This window comes from Eupeodes corollae, chromosome 2 (assembly GCF_945859685.1).
Source record: "Eupeodes corollae chromosome 2, idEupCoro1.1, whole genome shotgun sequence".
Classification (NCBI taxonomy): Eukaryota; Metazoa; Arthropoda; class Insecta; order Diptera; family Syrphidae; genus Eupeodes; species Eupeodes corollae.
The window spans coordinates 134,723,689-134,742,220 of NC_079148.1; the positions used below are offsets into that span (position 1 = coordinate 134,723,689).

Consider the following 18,532-nt stretch of genomic DNA (forward strand, 5'->3'; position numbering starts at 1 on the left):
TAAGCAATATTGTACCAAAAAGTAGAGTGCAATTAAATTTCATGTGCAAATCGTTTCTAATTAAGCCTGAGTCAAAGTAGATCCATTGCCAGTTGCACGAACAAAAGAACACACACAAACCTAGTGAACGTAGTGTAGAGTTGTGTAGAGACGTGCAAATGCGGTGCGGGTTCAGTTAGTTCGTTTTGTACATCATCACCAAATGAGATATTGAGAGAGAGCAAAGCTTCGTGGTAAACTCCTTTCGTGCCTCCTCTGGTTTTAGTCCTTGGATTCTGCTGGAACAAAATATCCTCATTATCAGTGCAAAGAGAATCATCATAAGTGCACATAGAAATGCAGCACATATTGCCAACATTTTCATTGGCATTAGCAAGGAACCGAAGCATGCACCAGTTATTGTTCGTACATCTTTTTTTGGCATCGTTTTCACTACGCTTCTACGCTATGGTGATGGTGATGGTGATGATAAAATAGATGAGTCTACAACTTCGGCTTTAGCTCTAGCTCCAGTTGCATATGCTACCACCATCATGAGTTACCTATAGAAATGTGGAAAAGCCTTATCGAGTCGCATAAGGAACTTTTACGTTTTGTTTTACTTTTTTTTAAATTTTATTTTCGCCATCATGCTGCAGGAAGTGAAACTATGGCGTTTCGGTCTATATACGTGGCCGCATATCCTCTGGGGTAATTTTTGTTGGCTCCTGACTTACTGAAGCATCATAGAGTAGAGAGAAAATCCTCGCGCTGCTGGTGGAACTGCATTTTTATTTTCTGTGCAGTTTTTCTCTTTCACTTTTCACGTTTTCATTTTCACATCCTGCTGAGCGCATTCGGTTCAATTTCGTTTTCTTTTTTTGTGTGTGTGTATTTGCTTAGAGATCTGCATGTTGGAGTTGTTAGCTGACTGGCACTGCGCTGGCTGATGGGTGTTGGTGCGGGTGATGGTGGTGCTTGCGTGTGGTTATTTCCTACAAAAATGGCACACTTCCTGTCACATATTTATTTTGTTTTAAGCCCTTATGCAGTTTTATTTCATTGTTTTTCCTTCTTTCTATTTTTATTTCTATGTGAAAAAGTAAAGGTCTTATTTTTGCAGTTCTTTGGTAGGGCTAGGGATGAACGCGTTACGTAAACAGGATTCTAGAGGCTTAATCTTCCAAAAGTATAGTAGTTACTAGCTATGCTCTCTATGCTGTTTACTCTCTTGATGTATTTTTTTTTAAGAACGAAATGTTGAACAGTGAAAGAACCTAAGAACACATAAGTTGGACGCCATTTAAAGAACTTTCCGTTGTCGTCGTAGTCGTCACCCAGTGACATAAAGTCCTTGGTTTTAAACGCAATTTCACGGAGTTGTTTCCGTTGAGTTTTTTTTTGTTTAGTTGTTTTTTAAGAAGGTCAATTATTATTTTTGAGCAGAAATCCCTTGTTAGGGCACTATCATCAGGGAGCTACGACGAGCAACATGCATGTTATACTTTTACAATTAGAGTTTTTGTTTATATAAAGTGCACTCTTCCACGTGTGACAAACCAGAGATGGAGTCTAGTGTATGTTGTGTGTGTGTGTTTTTTGAGATGGATGCCTTATTTATAGGTACCTAACACAACCCGGAAGTTTTCGGGTGAACTTTGACTTGACGGATAATATTATGAGAAAAGTTTGTTATATAGAGAGGAACAAAGTTGATTTTCGTGCAGAGAAAGTTTATGTAGGGATTCTTGGTGTATCAAGTGGAGAGGCTCCTTGAAGGTAATTATTTTATGTCCTTCACGTGTTAATACTTTGGTTTTTGGTTGGCTAAGATATATACATGCACATAAAATAGGTATTTTGGTTATTTGGGAAGATATTAGATTTCACACTTCATTATTATTTCGAAATAGAGTGAGAGATGTTCAAAAAGAAAAGTTCTTCCAAACTTAAAGAGCATAAGTTTTGATTGAAAATTTATTAAATTGATAACAAAAATAAGTTTTTTGGAAAAAGTTACATTTTTATTAAAAATTTAAGAAATTATAGTCCTTAGGATTTTTTCAAACGAAAGAGCTGAGGTAAGAACTTGATTATTTTTAAACATTTAGACATAATAAATACAAAATAAATTGGGTGGCTCAACAGTCCGTTTGAGAACTAAGGCCTAGTGACTGACAACTCTCAACCATTCCTGTATGTACTGTTGTCAGGGATGGAAGGTACCTACAGTTTTAAGCCGAATCCGAACGGCAAATTTGAGATAGCATTTTTCATGACAAGAGCTACTCTTGGAGAATTTGTCAATTCCTCGCAATAGGCAGCACTCGTGAAAAAAAACTTTAGATGGCATAGGCAGGGATTGAACCCAAGACCTCTCGCATGACAGTCCAGCGCATCATGCCACTGCTACTTCTAAAAACATTTAGAAAAACTTTTGTAAAAAATTGGAGGTAAGGCAATAAATGAATGTACTTGGTGGTAGATTTTTGCGGAGGTTGATTTGCCTATACTACAGATTAATCTCCAACACTCTATAAAGGCTTCGGCCTCCCTTCTTCTCCGCTTGTCAAAAACTGGGGAAGATGTCGTTCTCATCCAAGGGCCCTAGATTGCACCAAACTACGTGGGATAGTACCGATATAAATGACAGAGGTGAGTCTCTTTTTGATTATATTTTAACAACTAATCTGGTAGTAAGTAATGTAGGTAGTGAACCATCCTTCGTTACTAAAAATCGACAAGAAGTATTAGATATGACTCTTGTCTCGTTACATCTCTCAAATAAAATATTAAATTGGAGATTATCAAAGGAGCATACTCGTTCTCCGATCATAGATACATCCAATTCACACTTATTGAAGAGTCCCCAAAACCGATTCATTTCCGGAATTATAGGAAAACAGATTGGCCAAAATATAGGATGACTCTGAAAAGTCTGATTAAACCAGAAATTTCTGATCCGCCCTTATGCGCTCTTGAACTCGAACAAAAATCCGATGAACTTACAGCAGTCCTCAATAAAGCCATGGAAACTGCCTGCTCCCTCACTACAGTGCGGGGAAAAAATAAACCATATTAGTGGGCTGCTGAACTATAGAAATACTCAGGAAAGGTTGTAGAAGGCTTTTCAATCGAGCAAAAAAAGACTAGACATCCCCAAGATTGGGACTCCTATAAGGAATACCTCAAAAAGTATAAACAAAAATTGAGAATAGCCAAAAGATAATCATGGAGATCCTTCTGTAGCTCAATTATTACAACAAACCGTCCTGGGTCGGGTATTAACTTAACTTTTCCTCAAGGTCTTGTTACAAAAGAAAAATTGACATGGGCTCAACCTTATAAATTTCCAGGTCCAGATCAAATCGTAACAGCTGAGCTACAACATACCATCGATATAACTTTACCCATCATTGAGATGATCTTCAAAAGTTGTCTAGATTTGGTCTATATACCTCAGCGATGGTATGGATGGAAGTAAAGGTAGTTTTCATTCACAAGGCTTGAAAATGCTCGCATATCGGCCCCAAAGATCTAAGACCTATTAGCCTATCATCATTTATTCTCAAAACTCTGGAACGATTGATTAATATCCATGTACGTAATAGCATTGATAAGAGACTATCAATGTCTCAGCATGCTTACTGCACAGGGAAATCGGTAGAAACAGCCTTGCACACTCTGGTAAGAACCATCCAATACTCCCTAGAGCAAAAGAAATATACTATTGTGGTCTTCCTGTATATTGAGGGTGCTTTCAACAACGTTGACACATCCGCTATCACTTCTGCTTTTGGGATTTTTGTAAGAAAAGGTCTGTCGGTAGAGGCACTCCGCAAGGTGGTGTTATGTCCCCTTGAGAGGGAAGGCTTCAGAGTGGCAGCGTATGTTGATGATGTTGCTATCGCCGTCACAGGAGAACATCCTAATACACTGAGATACCTCCTCCAAAACGCACTCAACATGCTCACTAGATGGGTTATTCACTGCGGACTTAGTATTAATCCTCAAAAAACAGACCTCGTCCTTTTTATACGGAAATACAAGACCCCAGTAATTGTACCTCCTTCAATAAAAGGTGTACCACTAAGTTGGAAATCTAATATACAGGAAAGAGTTAAAAAAGCTACAGCAGCTCTTTTCCTTTGCAAGAAAGCCATAGGAAGCAAATGGGGTTTTCAACCTCGCATTACCTACTGGTTATAAACATCGGTCATCCGACCAATACTTATTAACGGGGTTGCAGTATGGTGGACTGCACTGGAGAAAGCCAAACTCAAACTCAGCAGAGTCCAACGCACTACATGTCTCTGCATAACCGAGGCATTGAGAACCACCCCCTCAGCAGCGTTAGACACTCTCCTCTATCTAACACCCCTCAGCATCTGTAGTAAACCAGCGAGAACAGCAATAAGAATAACGCCTCATCTTAATGAACCAACAAGAATGTGGGGCACTCCATCATTTTCAACCTCTTTGGTTCTATACCAAAGTACATAGACTACACTATTCCTAAACCCCTATTTGTAAAAAAAATTCCAGGTATCCATTACATTCAGAGATGAAGTGGAAGACAAAAAATTCCTGGATAACAAAAGTATTCATTTTTATACAGATGGATCCAAGACAAATGAGGGAGTTGGTAGTGGTGTGTACTCAGAAAACCTTAATCTAAGCATCTCATTCCGCCTCCCTAATCATTTTATCGTCTTCCCAGCGGAAATTTTAGCGATCAAAGAGGTTCTCTCCTGGCTAAGAGAAAACGTGATATCAACTCCTAATATCTGCACCATCTCTGACAGTCAGGCTGCTATCAAATCCCTTGACGGTGTCTCAACCAAATCTCAACGGCCTTCGATTGTGGATCGTCCCTTATGGAGATGGCGCAGCAATTTAACATTTACCGCTGTTGGGTGCGGGGCCACAGAGACATCACGGAAAATTGTAGAACTCGCTAAAAATGGAACCGTCATGTCTATTTCACCTGAAAGGGAGAAGATAGGTATACCGATAGCTACATGCAAAATTCTGCTAAAAGAAACAGCTTTTGCGATATCAAACTCTAGGTGGCACAATTTACCAACAGGCACAGCCACAAAACTCATATGGCCTTCACTGGGCCTAAAGCGCTCTAAAGATATGTTTTCAGCAAAGCAGACTTCATATTAGCTCCCTAATAGGTGTCCTGTCTTATAGGCAGACACGCAATACGACTTGGTGTAGCCTCAAATGACTTCTGCAGGAGCTTTATGGACGAGGAAGAAGAGTAAACAATCTCTCACCTTCTCTGCACTTGCTCTTTCACTAAGACACAAACTTCATCTGGGAAACTACTCTTTTGATAATTCCAGTGAACTAGCTAAAAAGGATATCAAATATCTCCTTCGCTCAAAATGGTTCGACTAGTGAAAAGTAACTCTCTTGTTTCATGTGGTATCACAATGGGCCTTTTCTTTTGGCCTAAGTGCGTGGATTTTGAATCCGCAGCCACTTTAACCTAACCTAATGGGCCTAGTGGTAGGTATAAACAAATATATAATAACATAGATGGTTTCAATTTGTATTTGATAATTCTATTTCTTTGTTTAAATTGTACAAACCTTTTTTGCATTTCTTTTCGATAGTCCTTGTTTGTTGGCAACTTGATTCACCTTTCTTCAATGTAAACGTCCTTGATCTTGAATTGGTTTTGGCATCACACTCTGTCCAAGCACTTTTTGAATAGCGACAGGAAGATACTACAAACAAAAAAAAAAACAAATCTTTAGTTGAATAAAAAAATAAATGAATCTATTGCAAATATTATTAAAAATATAATTCGAGTGCTATAAAGATATAACATAATTTCCCTTGGAATCAAAAACATTACCAAAATGTTTATAGGCTATTTAAAACGAACAAAAACATGCTTCTAGGCTATTATATATTTTAATCCTTAACAAAGGGCAAATGTCTATGTTTTACGCCATTCGTCGTTGTATTGTATCTATTCTGAACTTCATCGAAATAAGATCCCAAGTTCACAACAAAAAAAAAAACATAACGTAACATAACTTACGCTATATTAATTTCATTCCCAATTCACAAAAGGCAATTTTGCATCGTTTTATGGCTCTTTTATTGAGACACTTTGTTTTTTTTTTTTGTATTATGGACAGAAATTTTTCTGGACATTGATAAGAGAATATAGTCTCTTAGCTGAGCTGAGATGAAAAGCAGAACAAAAAATCACATAGACTATTCCAACAAATGAAACTTATATTGCACAGAAGGCAGACGGACGAAGACTCATATCTTTGGTATACATTTTTCGTGGAGTCCATACACGGGTTGTATAGAGAGGTAGGGTATGAGTGGGTTTTTATGTTAATAGAGTAAAATGAAAATTAATTTTAAGGCATTACATGAAAATGTCAAAAGTTATGTCCTCATAAAGAAAAACAATGCTTTAACTTTTTAAGAAACCCTTAAGATAGGCAGTGTAAGCAAATGTGTATATAACGTCATAAAATGTCTACACAGTCTAGACTACACATTTTAGAACATACCCAAATTCCAAGAAAACAACTTTTAACTATGTCAAACTGATCCCTTCGAGAGCTTCCTCATCAATATTTCACAATAAGTTTATAAATAGACATATATTTCAAAACCCTTGCTGGAGAGAAAAGGGTATTGAAAAATGGTGTCGTATCCTACCTTGAAGAAAGAGGTCGGTTTTCTTAAACTAAAATTTTAGTTGAATTTTGACCTCAAAGGGTTTCGACCATTCACTTCAATGATGTTTTTAATGTACTTTCTTGGTCATTAATTTAAAGATAGGCTAGTGCAAATTCAATGCTTTAAAGCTCTTTATAATAAAAGTAAGGATAACTATTAATCCTTCTTAGCTTTCAACTCTTTGGCAATAAACCTTTCAAAATTATTCAGATGTCAATTTTGTATAGATAAAAATGTTACTGGTTGTCATATCTTTTATTTTACCGTCTTACGAAGACTCATAGACGCTTATACCATTTGATTTATTGTCCAAAAAAACGTGTTGACATGTTTTTATGTCTAGAAAGTAGTTGGCAACTCTCAGCAATTTATTTGCATAAATATGAATTTATTTATGAAGAAAAACAAAACAAAAAAACAGTGAAGACCGTTTTTTTCTCTATTTAACATAATTAGCAAATGTGTCTACACATTTACCCCGTCTAACCCTAACCTTGGTCGTAGAAAATTTCATAAAACCAAAGAAAATCCAATTTTCAAGAATTACAGTAAAAAAAAAAACATCCTTTGAAGATACACACTACAGGCACAGTACCAACAACAGCAAAAATAAAAAAAAAACATTTCTCATTCCTGAGTTTCATTTGGAGTAGTGTCTTGTGTATAGGCCTCATGACTTTATACTCTCCCTCAGGAAGGACTATCATCGAAAAATCCTTATTAATAAAACAGCAACCTTGGAAGCTCCCAGTAGAGTACGAGGAGTACTTATCCCCTCTTGTACCAATAACATGCCAGTCAAATTGAACATACACTGGACTTCTGACACATGAGAGGTTTTTACAAAACGCAATAGTTCCTTCTTTAGGGCATGTTCTATACTTACATATAGTATATGGGAAATTCATGCCTCCTGGCTGTATGGAATACTAAACTTCCAAATGGTTCTTTATACTGAGTTTTTATCAATACGTATTTTCTTTTTCCTTTAGACAAGGTACAGGTCTGTATGATGGTGAAAATGGGGGTGGTATAGCTTTTTTTGAATTGGCTTTGAGGCAAATGGTTTTATTTTTGTGTGTTTCTTAAATTATTTTGGTAATTTTATTTTGAAATGTTTTTTTGTTTGTTTGTCATGTTTTCAAAAAAAATTCCAAAACATTCAAAATTAGTTCAAGGAACTTTTGACAAATATGAGCAAAATTATGATAGATTTAGGTTTTGTTATGAGATTGGATTACACGCAATTCGATGGAGAGGCTTTGAAAACTTACGAAGAGCCACGGGGCATTGTTTCCAGACAACTAGTTTTACACTGAATGGTATTGTTTTCCACTCTGTAAGCAAATCGGATTCGGAATACGATTTCGAGGATGTGAAAAAGCTTCTTTGTTAGAGTCTTACAAAGCATTCTTTTTAAACCGAATAGAGGAAAATACATTTTAAATTGTTTTTCAAGGCAATTGATTGAAGATTCAATTGAACAAATCTTTGAATTTCAATTTTAAATCCAATCACGGTTTTATTCAACTGGGTTTGATACTTTTCGAGTTGAGATCAAAATGCGATATGGTTGTACGATAAAAAGGTTTTCAAATGAAAATATTATCTATTCAACTGAACGGAAAACCATTGCTTGCTTGAAATCCGTTTGGATATTAGTAATTAAAGTTTATTGCATTTTCAAATAGAAACATGATTCAACGTTAATCGGAAACACAAACCACACTATAAAAACTTAATTGTCTTATGACGAAAACTGGTTTTTTTAAAGCGGCTTGATAAAACAGGGTCTTTTCCTTTACCCTGATTTTTACACAGACAAACAATCAAAATAAAAGAACTTTCGAACAAAAATCAAAGACATTCAAAGCAAAGGAATATACATATGGTTTAAGAAAAATCAAACTTTTACTTAATTAGTTAAGCCTTAAGTTCTGAAAAATTTGATTAGCTGGATCAAAGTGTCAGAAGTTCAGAGCAGAATGATGATAAATATTTGATGATTTGATATTGATAAATATTTATATTATATTGGAAGAAAAGATCTAAGCAAAAAATTAATGAGTAGAATAAAAAGTAAAGGCCTCAAAACTCAACCTTGTGGGACACCAAAATCTTATTGAAGAAGGCATGTTTCTTCGCCCTTAATTATTTATATCTTAGGCCTATTTTTTGCCCTGAGCTGTTGTGATTTTCTGTGTCTTAAGGCTAAGGTCCTGTAAAACTAATTCAATTGACAGAACTTAAAACTACAAAAGAGATTTAAACTAAGCCAAATAAAGAGTTAACTTTGGATTTGATTTTTTTACAAGTGTGATTATTTATAAAAGTAAAAAACTGAACAAAACATTTGTCATCTTGGAAATTTTACGAACAAAAAATGATTTTATATGCAAAATAATTCTGAGGAACGAAAAATAACGTTTTTAAAAAAAAATAGAGAAAATCGAACTAAACATTAATAAAAGTTGGTAAAAACTAATTTCCGACTCGAATATCTTTTCAAAACTTTAATATATTGGGCTCAACCTAATTTTATCATTTAGTAATATTGTTGTTAAAATTCAGTACAATTTTGAAAAAAATCGAATTGACAGTTTTATGTTTTTTTTTTTTAAATTTGAGATTTTGGCTTCCAATTAATTTTATCTTATAAAAAATATTGTTTTCAACATTCAGTTAAATTTTGAGAAAAATTAAATTTACAGTTTTTTTTGTACAAAAAATGGGAACCTAAACAAAACATTACTAAAACTTGGTCAAAATTTACTTTCGAATCGTATATATTTTCAAAATTTCAAAACATTGGCTTCAATATTTGTCACAGAAAATATTGTTTTCGACTTTAAGTAAATTTTGCAAAAGAATTCAACCGTCATTTTTTTTTACAAACATAATAAAATCTGCAATAAATAGCAAAATTGTTAAAAATTGGTTTTCGACTTAAAATCTTGTTAGGTAAAATTGATTTTCAAATCAAACTATTTTATCATATGCAAATATTTTAAAATTTGTTGGAATAATTCAACTGACAACTTTTTTAACAAAACACAAAAACTTACAAACCTTTTAAACAAGACAGAGATTCATTTTTTAGCCGTACTACGAGAATGTGGAACGCCTTGCCACGCTCTTTTTTTCTTTATCATTGCAATATTCAGGATTTCAAAATAAATGACATTACCGACACCTGCTACCCAACCACCTTCCCTCTTTTCCAAATTCTCACACTGTGTCTTATTAAAGGTTATAAAACCCTTTAAGTGTTTGTTAATTATAAAACAAAAAAAATCGACAGACGGGATGGGAAGTTATCAGTGTAGGTAGCCCAGTCTCTTTTTAAAAATTCTCATTTTGCGGTCAAAATGGAGAAAGCATTTTTTATCGATTCGATTTCTTAAATTTTTTCAAGTACACAATTTAAACACGAAGAAATCAAATACAAAAGCTTGTTTTCATCGTGACGTGTGCATTGGATTTTTCTAAGTAGGATCTTTTTGACGCCTCATAAGGCTGAGCACTTCAAGAACGTTCTGAGGAGAGTTTTCCGATTTATTTATGAAACAGATTTGAGAAGTTAAAAGTTTTAATATTTTTGAAACTGTCTTTGCCAAATCACCCACACAAGACGTATTCTTCGTGCTCTTGGACAAGACTTATGAGCAGTGCCCTGGCTACGACATTAAAATTATCTTAAGAGAAGAGTAAGATATCTTTAGTGGTACAATCGGGAGATACAGCCTGCACGACACCACCTCCGACATCGGATTCAGGCTCATCGATTTCGCTGCGGGGCGAGACGTTCTGGTAGCTAGTACGCAGTTCAAACATCTTAATATCCACAAGGGGACATTGAAATCTCCTGATCAATCAACTGTCAACCAGATTGACCACATTGCGATCGACGCACGACACTTCTCCAGTATACAGGAACTGTATACGAACTCTCAGAGGGCCAACATTGACTCGGACCACTACCTCGTTGTAGCCAAGGTACTGCTACGGATATCCCGGTCCCAGCCGAAAAATGGAAGTACTGTGAGAAGTTTCGACGTTAGACGGCTACAACCGCAAGAGACTGCAATGTCCTTTTCCGACCAGTGGCAACATTGCCTTGCAGCAATCAGAGATGCCGCCTCGGAAGTGCTAGGTTTCACACGGCCACAACCGCGACGAACGCCGACAAACGGACGCAGCGAAACAACAGGCATACAAAACGGCGCTGCACAAAAGGACTAGAGCTACTCGCGAGCTCAACGAGCAGAAGAGGAGAAAGGCGCACCGGCTTCTTAGATGGAAAAAAAGACAGCATGAGAAGCGCGCGATCGAGGAGATAGAGGGATGTCAAAACAGGAATGAGGTTCGTAAATTTTAGCAAAAGGTAAAAAAAACCTCCCAAGAGTACCAGCCACGAACCGAAGCCTGTAAAGACGATCAGGGGAACATCGTAGTAGAACCGCAGTCGATGCTGAGAATATGGAAAGATCTCTTCTCCAAATTATATAACGACGATGACGAACCGAATTCCGCTGTAAGGGAGATAGAACCACTCAATCTCGGCGACGCAGATCAACAATTCCGCCTACCCGACCTTGACGAAGTGAAGATATAGCTACTGAAGTCAAACAAAGCTGCTGGAGCTGATGGCATCGCTGCCGAACTATTCAAAGCAGCAGGGGATGACTTGGTACGGAGCATGCACCAACTCATCTGCAAAATATGGTCGGAAGAAAGCATGCCCTATGAGTGGAATCTCAACATAGTAGATACATAAGAAAGGAGACCCTCTAAACTGCGCCAACTACAGAGGCATCAGTCTCCTTAACATTGCTTATAAGATCCTCTCTACCGTATTATGTGAACGTATGAAGCCCTTCGTCAACAACCTGATTGGTTCTTATCAGTGTGGCTTTAGACCGGGAAAGTCCACTATCGACCAAATATTCACACTATCAGCAGATCTTAGAAAAAATCCAGGAACTTCAAATCGATACCCACCAACTCTTTATAGATTTTAAAGCCGGAAAGAGCTCTATAGAGCAATGTCTAGTGTTGGCATACCTGTCAAACTTATTCGTTTGTGCAGAATGACGATGGAGAATGCACGCTGCTCTATCAAGGTCGGAAAAGATCTTACTGATGCATTTGATGTCAAAAAAGGTTTTAGACAAGCCGTTGCACTGTCTTGCGACTTCTTCAACATCGTTCTGAAAAGAATTGTGCAAAACTCAACCGTCAACACTAGAGGCACAATCTTCCAAAGATCCATCCAATTACTCGGATACGCAGATGATATTGACATGATTGGAAGATCAAAGCGTGATGTCAGTGGAGCGTTTTTGAGCATTGCGAGGGAAGCGAAGAAGATGGGTGGACAATTAGGGCAAGACCAAGTATATGCTGTCATCAAAAAAAAGCATTGAATAACGACGTCTTGGACAAAACTTCACCATGGACAGCTATAACTTCGAGGTAGTTAAGGACTTTGTCAACCTAGGCCCCGCTATAAACACAAAAAACTACACCAGCGTTGAAATCAAACGAAGAATAATTCTTGCAAATCGCTACTTCTTTGGTCTTAGAAGGCAATTGAGAAGTAAAGTCCTCTCTCGAGCATCTAAAACCACCATCTATAAGACACTCATCATCCCGGTTCTCATTTACGGCCTTGAGGCCTGGACCCTATCAAAGAGAGATGAGAACGTCTTAGGATGTCTAGAGAGAAAAACTGTTCTTGTGATTTTTGGTCCCGTCAGCATGGGTGGAGAATGGAGGAGAAGATAAAACGACGAACTGTACGGACTGTACAGCGACACTGACCTAGTTAGCAGAATTAAAGTCCAACGGCTTAGATGGCTGGGTCATGTAGAGCAAATGGACATCAACGCTCCAGCCCGGAAAGTCTTCGAATCCAATCCCAAGGGACGGCGGCGCAGTAGAGGAAGACTGCGACTCAGGTGGTTGAAGACCTCAACCAATTTGGCGTGTGAAACTGGAGACAGCTAGCTAGGGACAAGCTGGCTGGAGACGCATGTTGGTTGACTCCCTCTGATTGAAAAAGAAAAACAACTTTAAAAAGATCCTAAACAAACAGTCTAAATAAGTAGCCTTAAAAGAAGCCAATGTGAACATCACCTTAGAAATATAAATTGCGTGGGTTGTCAAAGTTCAAACTGTTAAAAACTAAAAATGGTTGCTCACACATTTCTTAATCTAACTTGACAGCTGAATGACAACAACATTTTTTAAAAAGAGACATGTGAAGGGTCATTGGATCCGCCATTTTTGTGTGTGTTGATTTTGATAGAAGGACTACAATGAAAATAATGGTAAATAAGTGGGTGGTTCTAGAAACGAAGCTCTTTACACTTCGGTTCAAATACCGACTTCCATGAAATGTTGATTTGAATTTAATTCTGTATACATATTTCATCGTACGAAAAAGTTAACAAGAAAATCAATTAAAAAGCCATCAACAAAAAAGTTGACAACTTTTAACTGTCACAATTCAAATTCCCACGAATTCCAAATAAGACATTTCACTTTGTAAGCCAAGTATACACAGTTACATATTTATTTTGCTTAATGTAATTCTTAGAATGAGCCCAAGTGTTTATCAACAGCATGTTTCATCAAATAAATTGAAAAATATACAAACATTTCTTTTTCTTTTCACAATTATTTGCCTCGGTTGTCGCTTGTTGTCAATTCGATACAAAATCCTTTAACTAGGAACACTGAACATATGTATAGTTAAACAAACAGTCCCAACCCGTGTCGTAACGTATTCGTATATGTAACGTATAACCCTTCCCAATTACAATATCAAACTTATGCTTCGCAGAAATGTTCGCTGGCATACAATACAAAATACGGTGTATAGAATGCCCACCGGGAAAATAAACGAAACCGAACATCTGCTTTTCATCCCACGACTTATCCGAGTTTTATAATAACAAATAATAATAAACGATGTATGAGAACTTTAACTCCCGAAATTCAGCCTCTGTATTTTGTTGTTCTGTCACAATGGAATTGACTGAAATTTATGGCAGAGGTCCCTCGCATTCAGTCCTCCTCCAGTCGTCTCACACCCATCTCGAACTCGAATACTCGTACAACAATTTTGCCATAAACAAGGATACAAAAGCTTTAACTGACAAAAAATAGGCGTTTTTACAGCGCGGCTTTAACATTAAAGGCATATATCGCATATGTTCGGTTCTGGGAAAATGCGGCAAAAACAACAAAAACTGAAAAACAAAATACACATATCCCTCAAACCCGTGTGTTATGAGTCTCCACATCATATAAGCAAAAATACCTTAGCGAAAAAGTCCGAAATATTTTCGAATCACTGACGCTTAATTAAGCGACGACAGGAACAGACATTCGTATATTCGGCTATGAAACCAGGCCAGGCTTTATTAACTGTTAGGTTGGCGTCCGTCGGTTGGTCGGACAGGAAAAATTGGTAGAGGAGCCTTGACGTAAAGGACATTGTAGTCGCGTGCATACTTTCATTATTATTAAATAACATTTTGTGTATTATAATGTGTCCAGAGAGGATATGATGGTTTGGTGTTTTGGCCTCACTGACTGACTGTGAAAAACATTTAAAAAAAAGGACAACTCGTCAGTAACGTTAACGTAAAGGCTCATGACGGAGGCAGCGCCGCCGCCAGCAGCGGTGGAGGCAGAATCATCACAGTTGGATGTGAATTTGTTCTTTTGGACTTTTGAATTGTTGTCGGGTTTAATTTGGTAAATTTTTATTTTTTTTTATTATGTCGTTGTGATAAATAAATTTTAAATGAAATGCATTTTTGAGTAGAGAATCAGACTTGGGACAAGTATATCCACCAGAGGGAGCTTGGGTTCGTTTTTTTTGTTCAGCTCTCTCGAAATGAGAAATGTCACTCATGATCACAAAAACTCCAAACAGACTTTGATGTATGGGATGAGTTTATTTGGGCTTATGGAACGCGACAAGTTGACATTTTTCGAAACGAAATAATCAGCAATAATATTATGTATGAATGAGTATGTGTAATGAAATATGTAGGACATTTTATTTGAGGTTTTTCTTCTTTTTTTCATTTTTTCACAAGTTAACATTTGGTACAGAGCAAATAATGAATGAAATTTAAAGTAATGGGTACGATGGGTCATAAAATACGCCGTGCATTGTTAGACCTCATTTATTATTAAGTAGTTTTTTTAATGCTAACAAATTAAAATTAACACACAAAAAATAGTTTTGATCACATGATTGGGTAATCAGCGGGTCAAATTTAAAAACATCTAAAGACAAATGCAAAACATTATTGTTCAGGATGAAATACCGAAGTAATCACAACCAATATTCGAATTGCACATGACTCTTTATGATAAACAGAAGCCTTGAGCTGAAGAATACGCAGGCAATTATTTACCTACCAAACTTTCAAACACTTGATAGCAAGGTTAGGTGCCAGAAGTTCAATAATTTCTTTACAGACGAATATAGGGTTTCTTAGGAAGAACAAAGAATCCAAACTTTACTTTATTGTTTTACATACTCATTTGCATAGAAGACACCACAGTGGACTCTACGATATGTACCCAGACGAAATTTCGGGAAAAAAATTTGTTTAAGATTGCCGAGCAAACGTAAACTAATGCATCATAGAATATTCGAATCCCAGGGACAGCTTCGAAGAGGAAGATATCAGTACAGGTGCAGTAGTGTTGTTAGACTTTGAAATAATCTCTTTCAAAAATATTTTTGGGGACCTACTCTTTTTTAGTTCGAACTTTTCTGGCCTTTTTATAAACTAAAACAGTAAGTTTTTGGAATTATTTTGGATAAAGGTTCTCTCGGACACGCTCATGATGCAATACAAAAATATATTTTTTATATTGAAAGAAGCTAAGAAATGTGAAATTTCAGGAAAAATGTCATAAGTAGTTTTGGAGAAAATTCAAATTATTGATTTTTGACCAAACAATTTGTATAAGGACTTCTGTTATTTGAAGTCTTAAAAAATTGAAATAAACAACGAACGCGAAATTGCTTATAACCTTAGCTATAAATAAATTAATAAATTGGGCAAAAGTTCGTTGACCTTTGTTCGAGTACTGTTGTCAGGTATGGAAGGGACCTACAGTTTTAAGCCGAATTCGAACGGCTAATTTGAGAAAGCACTTTTCATGACAAGAATTACTCTCTCAGGATTTGTCAGTTCTTCGCAAGAGGCAGTACCTGTGAAAATTTTAGATGGCACAGGCAGGGATTGAACCCAAGACCACCAACGTAGTAACCGTCATGCCACGGGTACTATAACCCCAATTGCCCTGTCTAAATTCGGCCGACCCAATTTAGGCTCTATGGGGTGGTTTAGGCTAGGTTACTTCAAATGTTTAATGTATTAAGCACAGTGCTCTAAGGAACGATTTGACAAAGTAGTTCTGAGTTCTGAGTTGCTATGACTCACATTTTTGAGATAACATTCAATGCAAAAGAGAGGCTGGGATACGATCTACACTGATAACTTCAGATTCGTGCCCTTCTGTCGATTTCTCTAAAAGTTAAAAAAAATATTAGTAACAACATTCTTTCCGTGTTTTCATAAGACTTGAGTATAAAATCATTTCTTACCAGTTGTTTTACCGTTGCTGTTCTTATACGAGGGTGGGTCAAACATTACGCGCAATGAAGTAGTTGGAGCATCCCTAGGGGAAATTGTTGTGCCCCATATAGTTTGGTCAGGGGCGAACGCAGAAAAAAATTTCGGGGGGGGTTTCAATAAATATATGTTATATTATTTTTTTTATTTTAAATTTCAAGTGTTTTTTGTTTGCTTTTTTGGCACTATTTTATATATGTAGGTACTAATAAACATGTTTGAATAAAAATTAAATATATACACATACATACTCGTATGTAGTTATCTACATATCATACATTTTTGGTTAGATATATACAGAATATTTACAAAGTGAAATCCAAGCGCCTTGGTACTTTTGCCATAATGTTTATTACATCCTCATAATCGATGTCTATTTCTTTGTAGATGGCCATTCATGAGTAAATACTTCAACAGTTCTTTTCATGTCTTCTTCATGAAGTTTGCAACATTTTTCTGGTAAAATATTTTGAATTTTGGAAATTAATTCACGATGGTCGAGGAACCGACATTTTAACTGAACCAACAAATGGTCCAAAAAAGGAACATAGACAGGCCGACAAAAACATTCTTCCGGACCACCCGCATAATTGTCTCGTTTTGTCTGTTTGGCAATAATTTGTGGGACTACCAATTGTAAGCCCATTTTATCAGCCATTTCCTTAGCTTCTGTAAATATGCTACCAAATCTTGTTTCGGTATTATGTCGCATTTCAACAATTTCTTCGTAAAAATGGTTGGCATATTCTACGCAGCTGCTGAGATCGCAATCTTTTTTTTGGAGAAACTCACTAAGATTCTTAAAAAGGCTACAAATTGGCTTTATCACTGTTAAGGAAACAATAAACTGAGCATTTTGTATTGCTGTTAGTAAAGTGTGAGGTTTGACTCCATCACTTTTCAAATTTTGTTCATTCAGGATCTCTAACGAACAGCAGATATGCTCATAAACGTCATAAAACAAACTAAGGGAGTCTAAATGCTCAACCCAACGCATTTCGCAAAATTTTAAAAGCTGTGTTTGTTTTGCTTTTGGACAGGAAGCGTGTATTTGGTCTTTTAAAATTGTAGCTGCTTTGTTTTAAATTCTGAACAAATTAACAACCTATCTTTGATTGTTCCTATACAAAATAATAATGTAACACAGATTTTGTCAAATTGCAATCTGATTTATTTGAATTTAATTGATGATTATGATGATGATGACACACACACTACGGCGTATGAGTACTTTCAGTTTTTTTTACAAAAAATAAAAACCTAACAAAAAACAATAAAAACTATACTAAATACTAATTTACTTTCGACTCAAATAGCTTTTCAAGAATTTAAAATATTGTCTTCAAACTTTTTGTATTTCACAAAAAATATTGTTTTCGATATTCAGTAGTTTTTTTTATAAAAATCCAACAGTCCGTTTTTTCATAAAAAAATAAAATCTACAAGAAATAGTACGCAAATTTGGAAAAAATTGATGTTTGGTTCTTGATATCTCTCAAATCAATTTCATTCATCCAACTTGTAAAAATTTTAAAAATGCTACTTAAATTGGTAAAAATTTGTTTTCGACAAAAAATCTATTTAACAAAACTAATCAATTTACTTATCTATCTTTCAAATTGATGTCGCTTTGTTTTTGTTTTTGTTATCACTGTATACCAGTATAATATCTTACAAACAAATATAGCTTTTGCTCAGTACTTGTTCTACTTTAAATACAAACTCAATATTGTGTGTCTTAAATACAGTCAGAGTGTACGTACAGTGCCGGTAACAAATATACCACTAATACATTTTTCGCCATAAGAAACATGGCGTAATTTTTGAGGACGGACGAAAGCAAAATTGTTTTGCTTGGAGGAAAATGATCACGCGGAGAACAACTGACAAATGATAAAGCATAATGGTTTGGGCTTGCTTTTCCTACTATGGCTTTGAACCAATGTTGGATCAACACGTTTATATTGACATTTTCAAAAACATTATGCTATCCTATGAATATCAAGAAATTCCGCTTTTGTCGGTCTTCCAAGAGGTTGAAGACCCAAAAATATGAGCAAGAAGGCTATTTGTTTGGTTTCAACTCCATACAATAATTGTGAAAAAGTGGCCAGTCCAATCGCCTAATCTCAATCCAATTGAGAATGTGGTGGGCTGAC

General features: G+C 36.0%; 1 protein-coding gene across 3 annotated transcripts in view; it reads right to left on the reverse strand.

Annotated features, from left to right (window-relative positions):
- Window positions 1-18,532, reverse strand: part of LOC129946318 (uncharacterized) — a 246,616-nt gene that overhangs the window by 10,256 nt on the left and 217,828 nt on the right. For all 3 annotated transcript variants that reach the window (XM_056056453.1, XM_056056452.1, XM_056056455.1), the window contains one exon: window positions 5,583-5,720. In XM_056056453.1, the coding sequence (XP_055912428.1) occupies window positions 5,583-5,720 (138 nt within the window). The remainder of the gene's footprint in view (window positions 1-5,582; window positions 5,721-18,532) is intronic.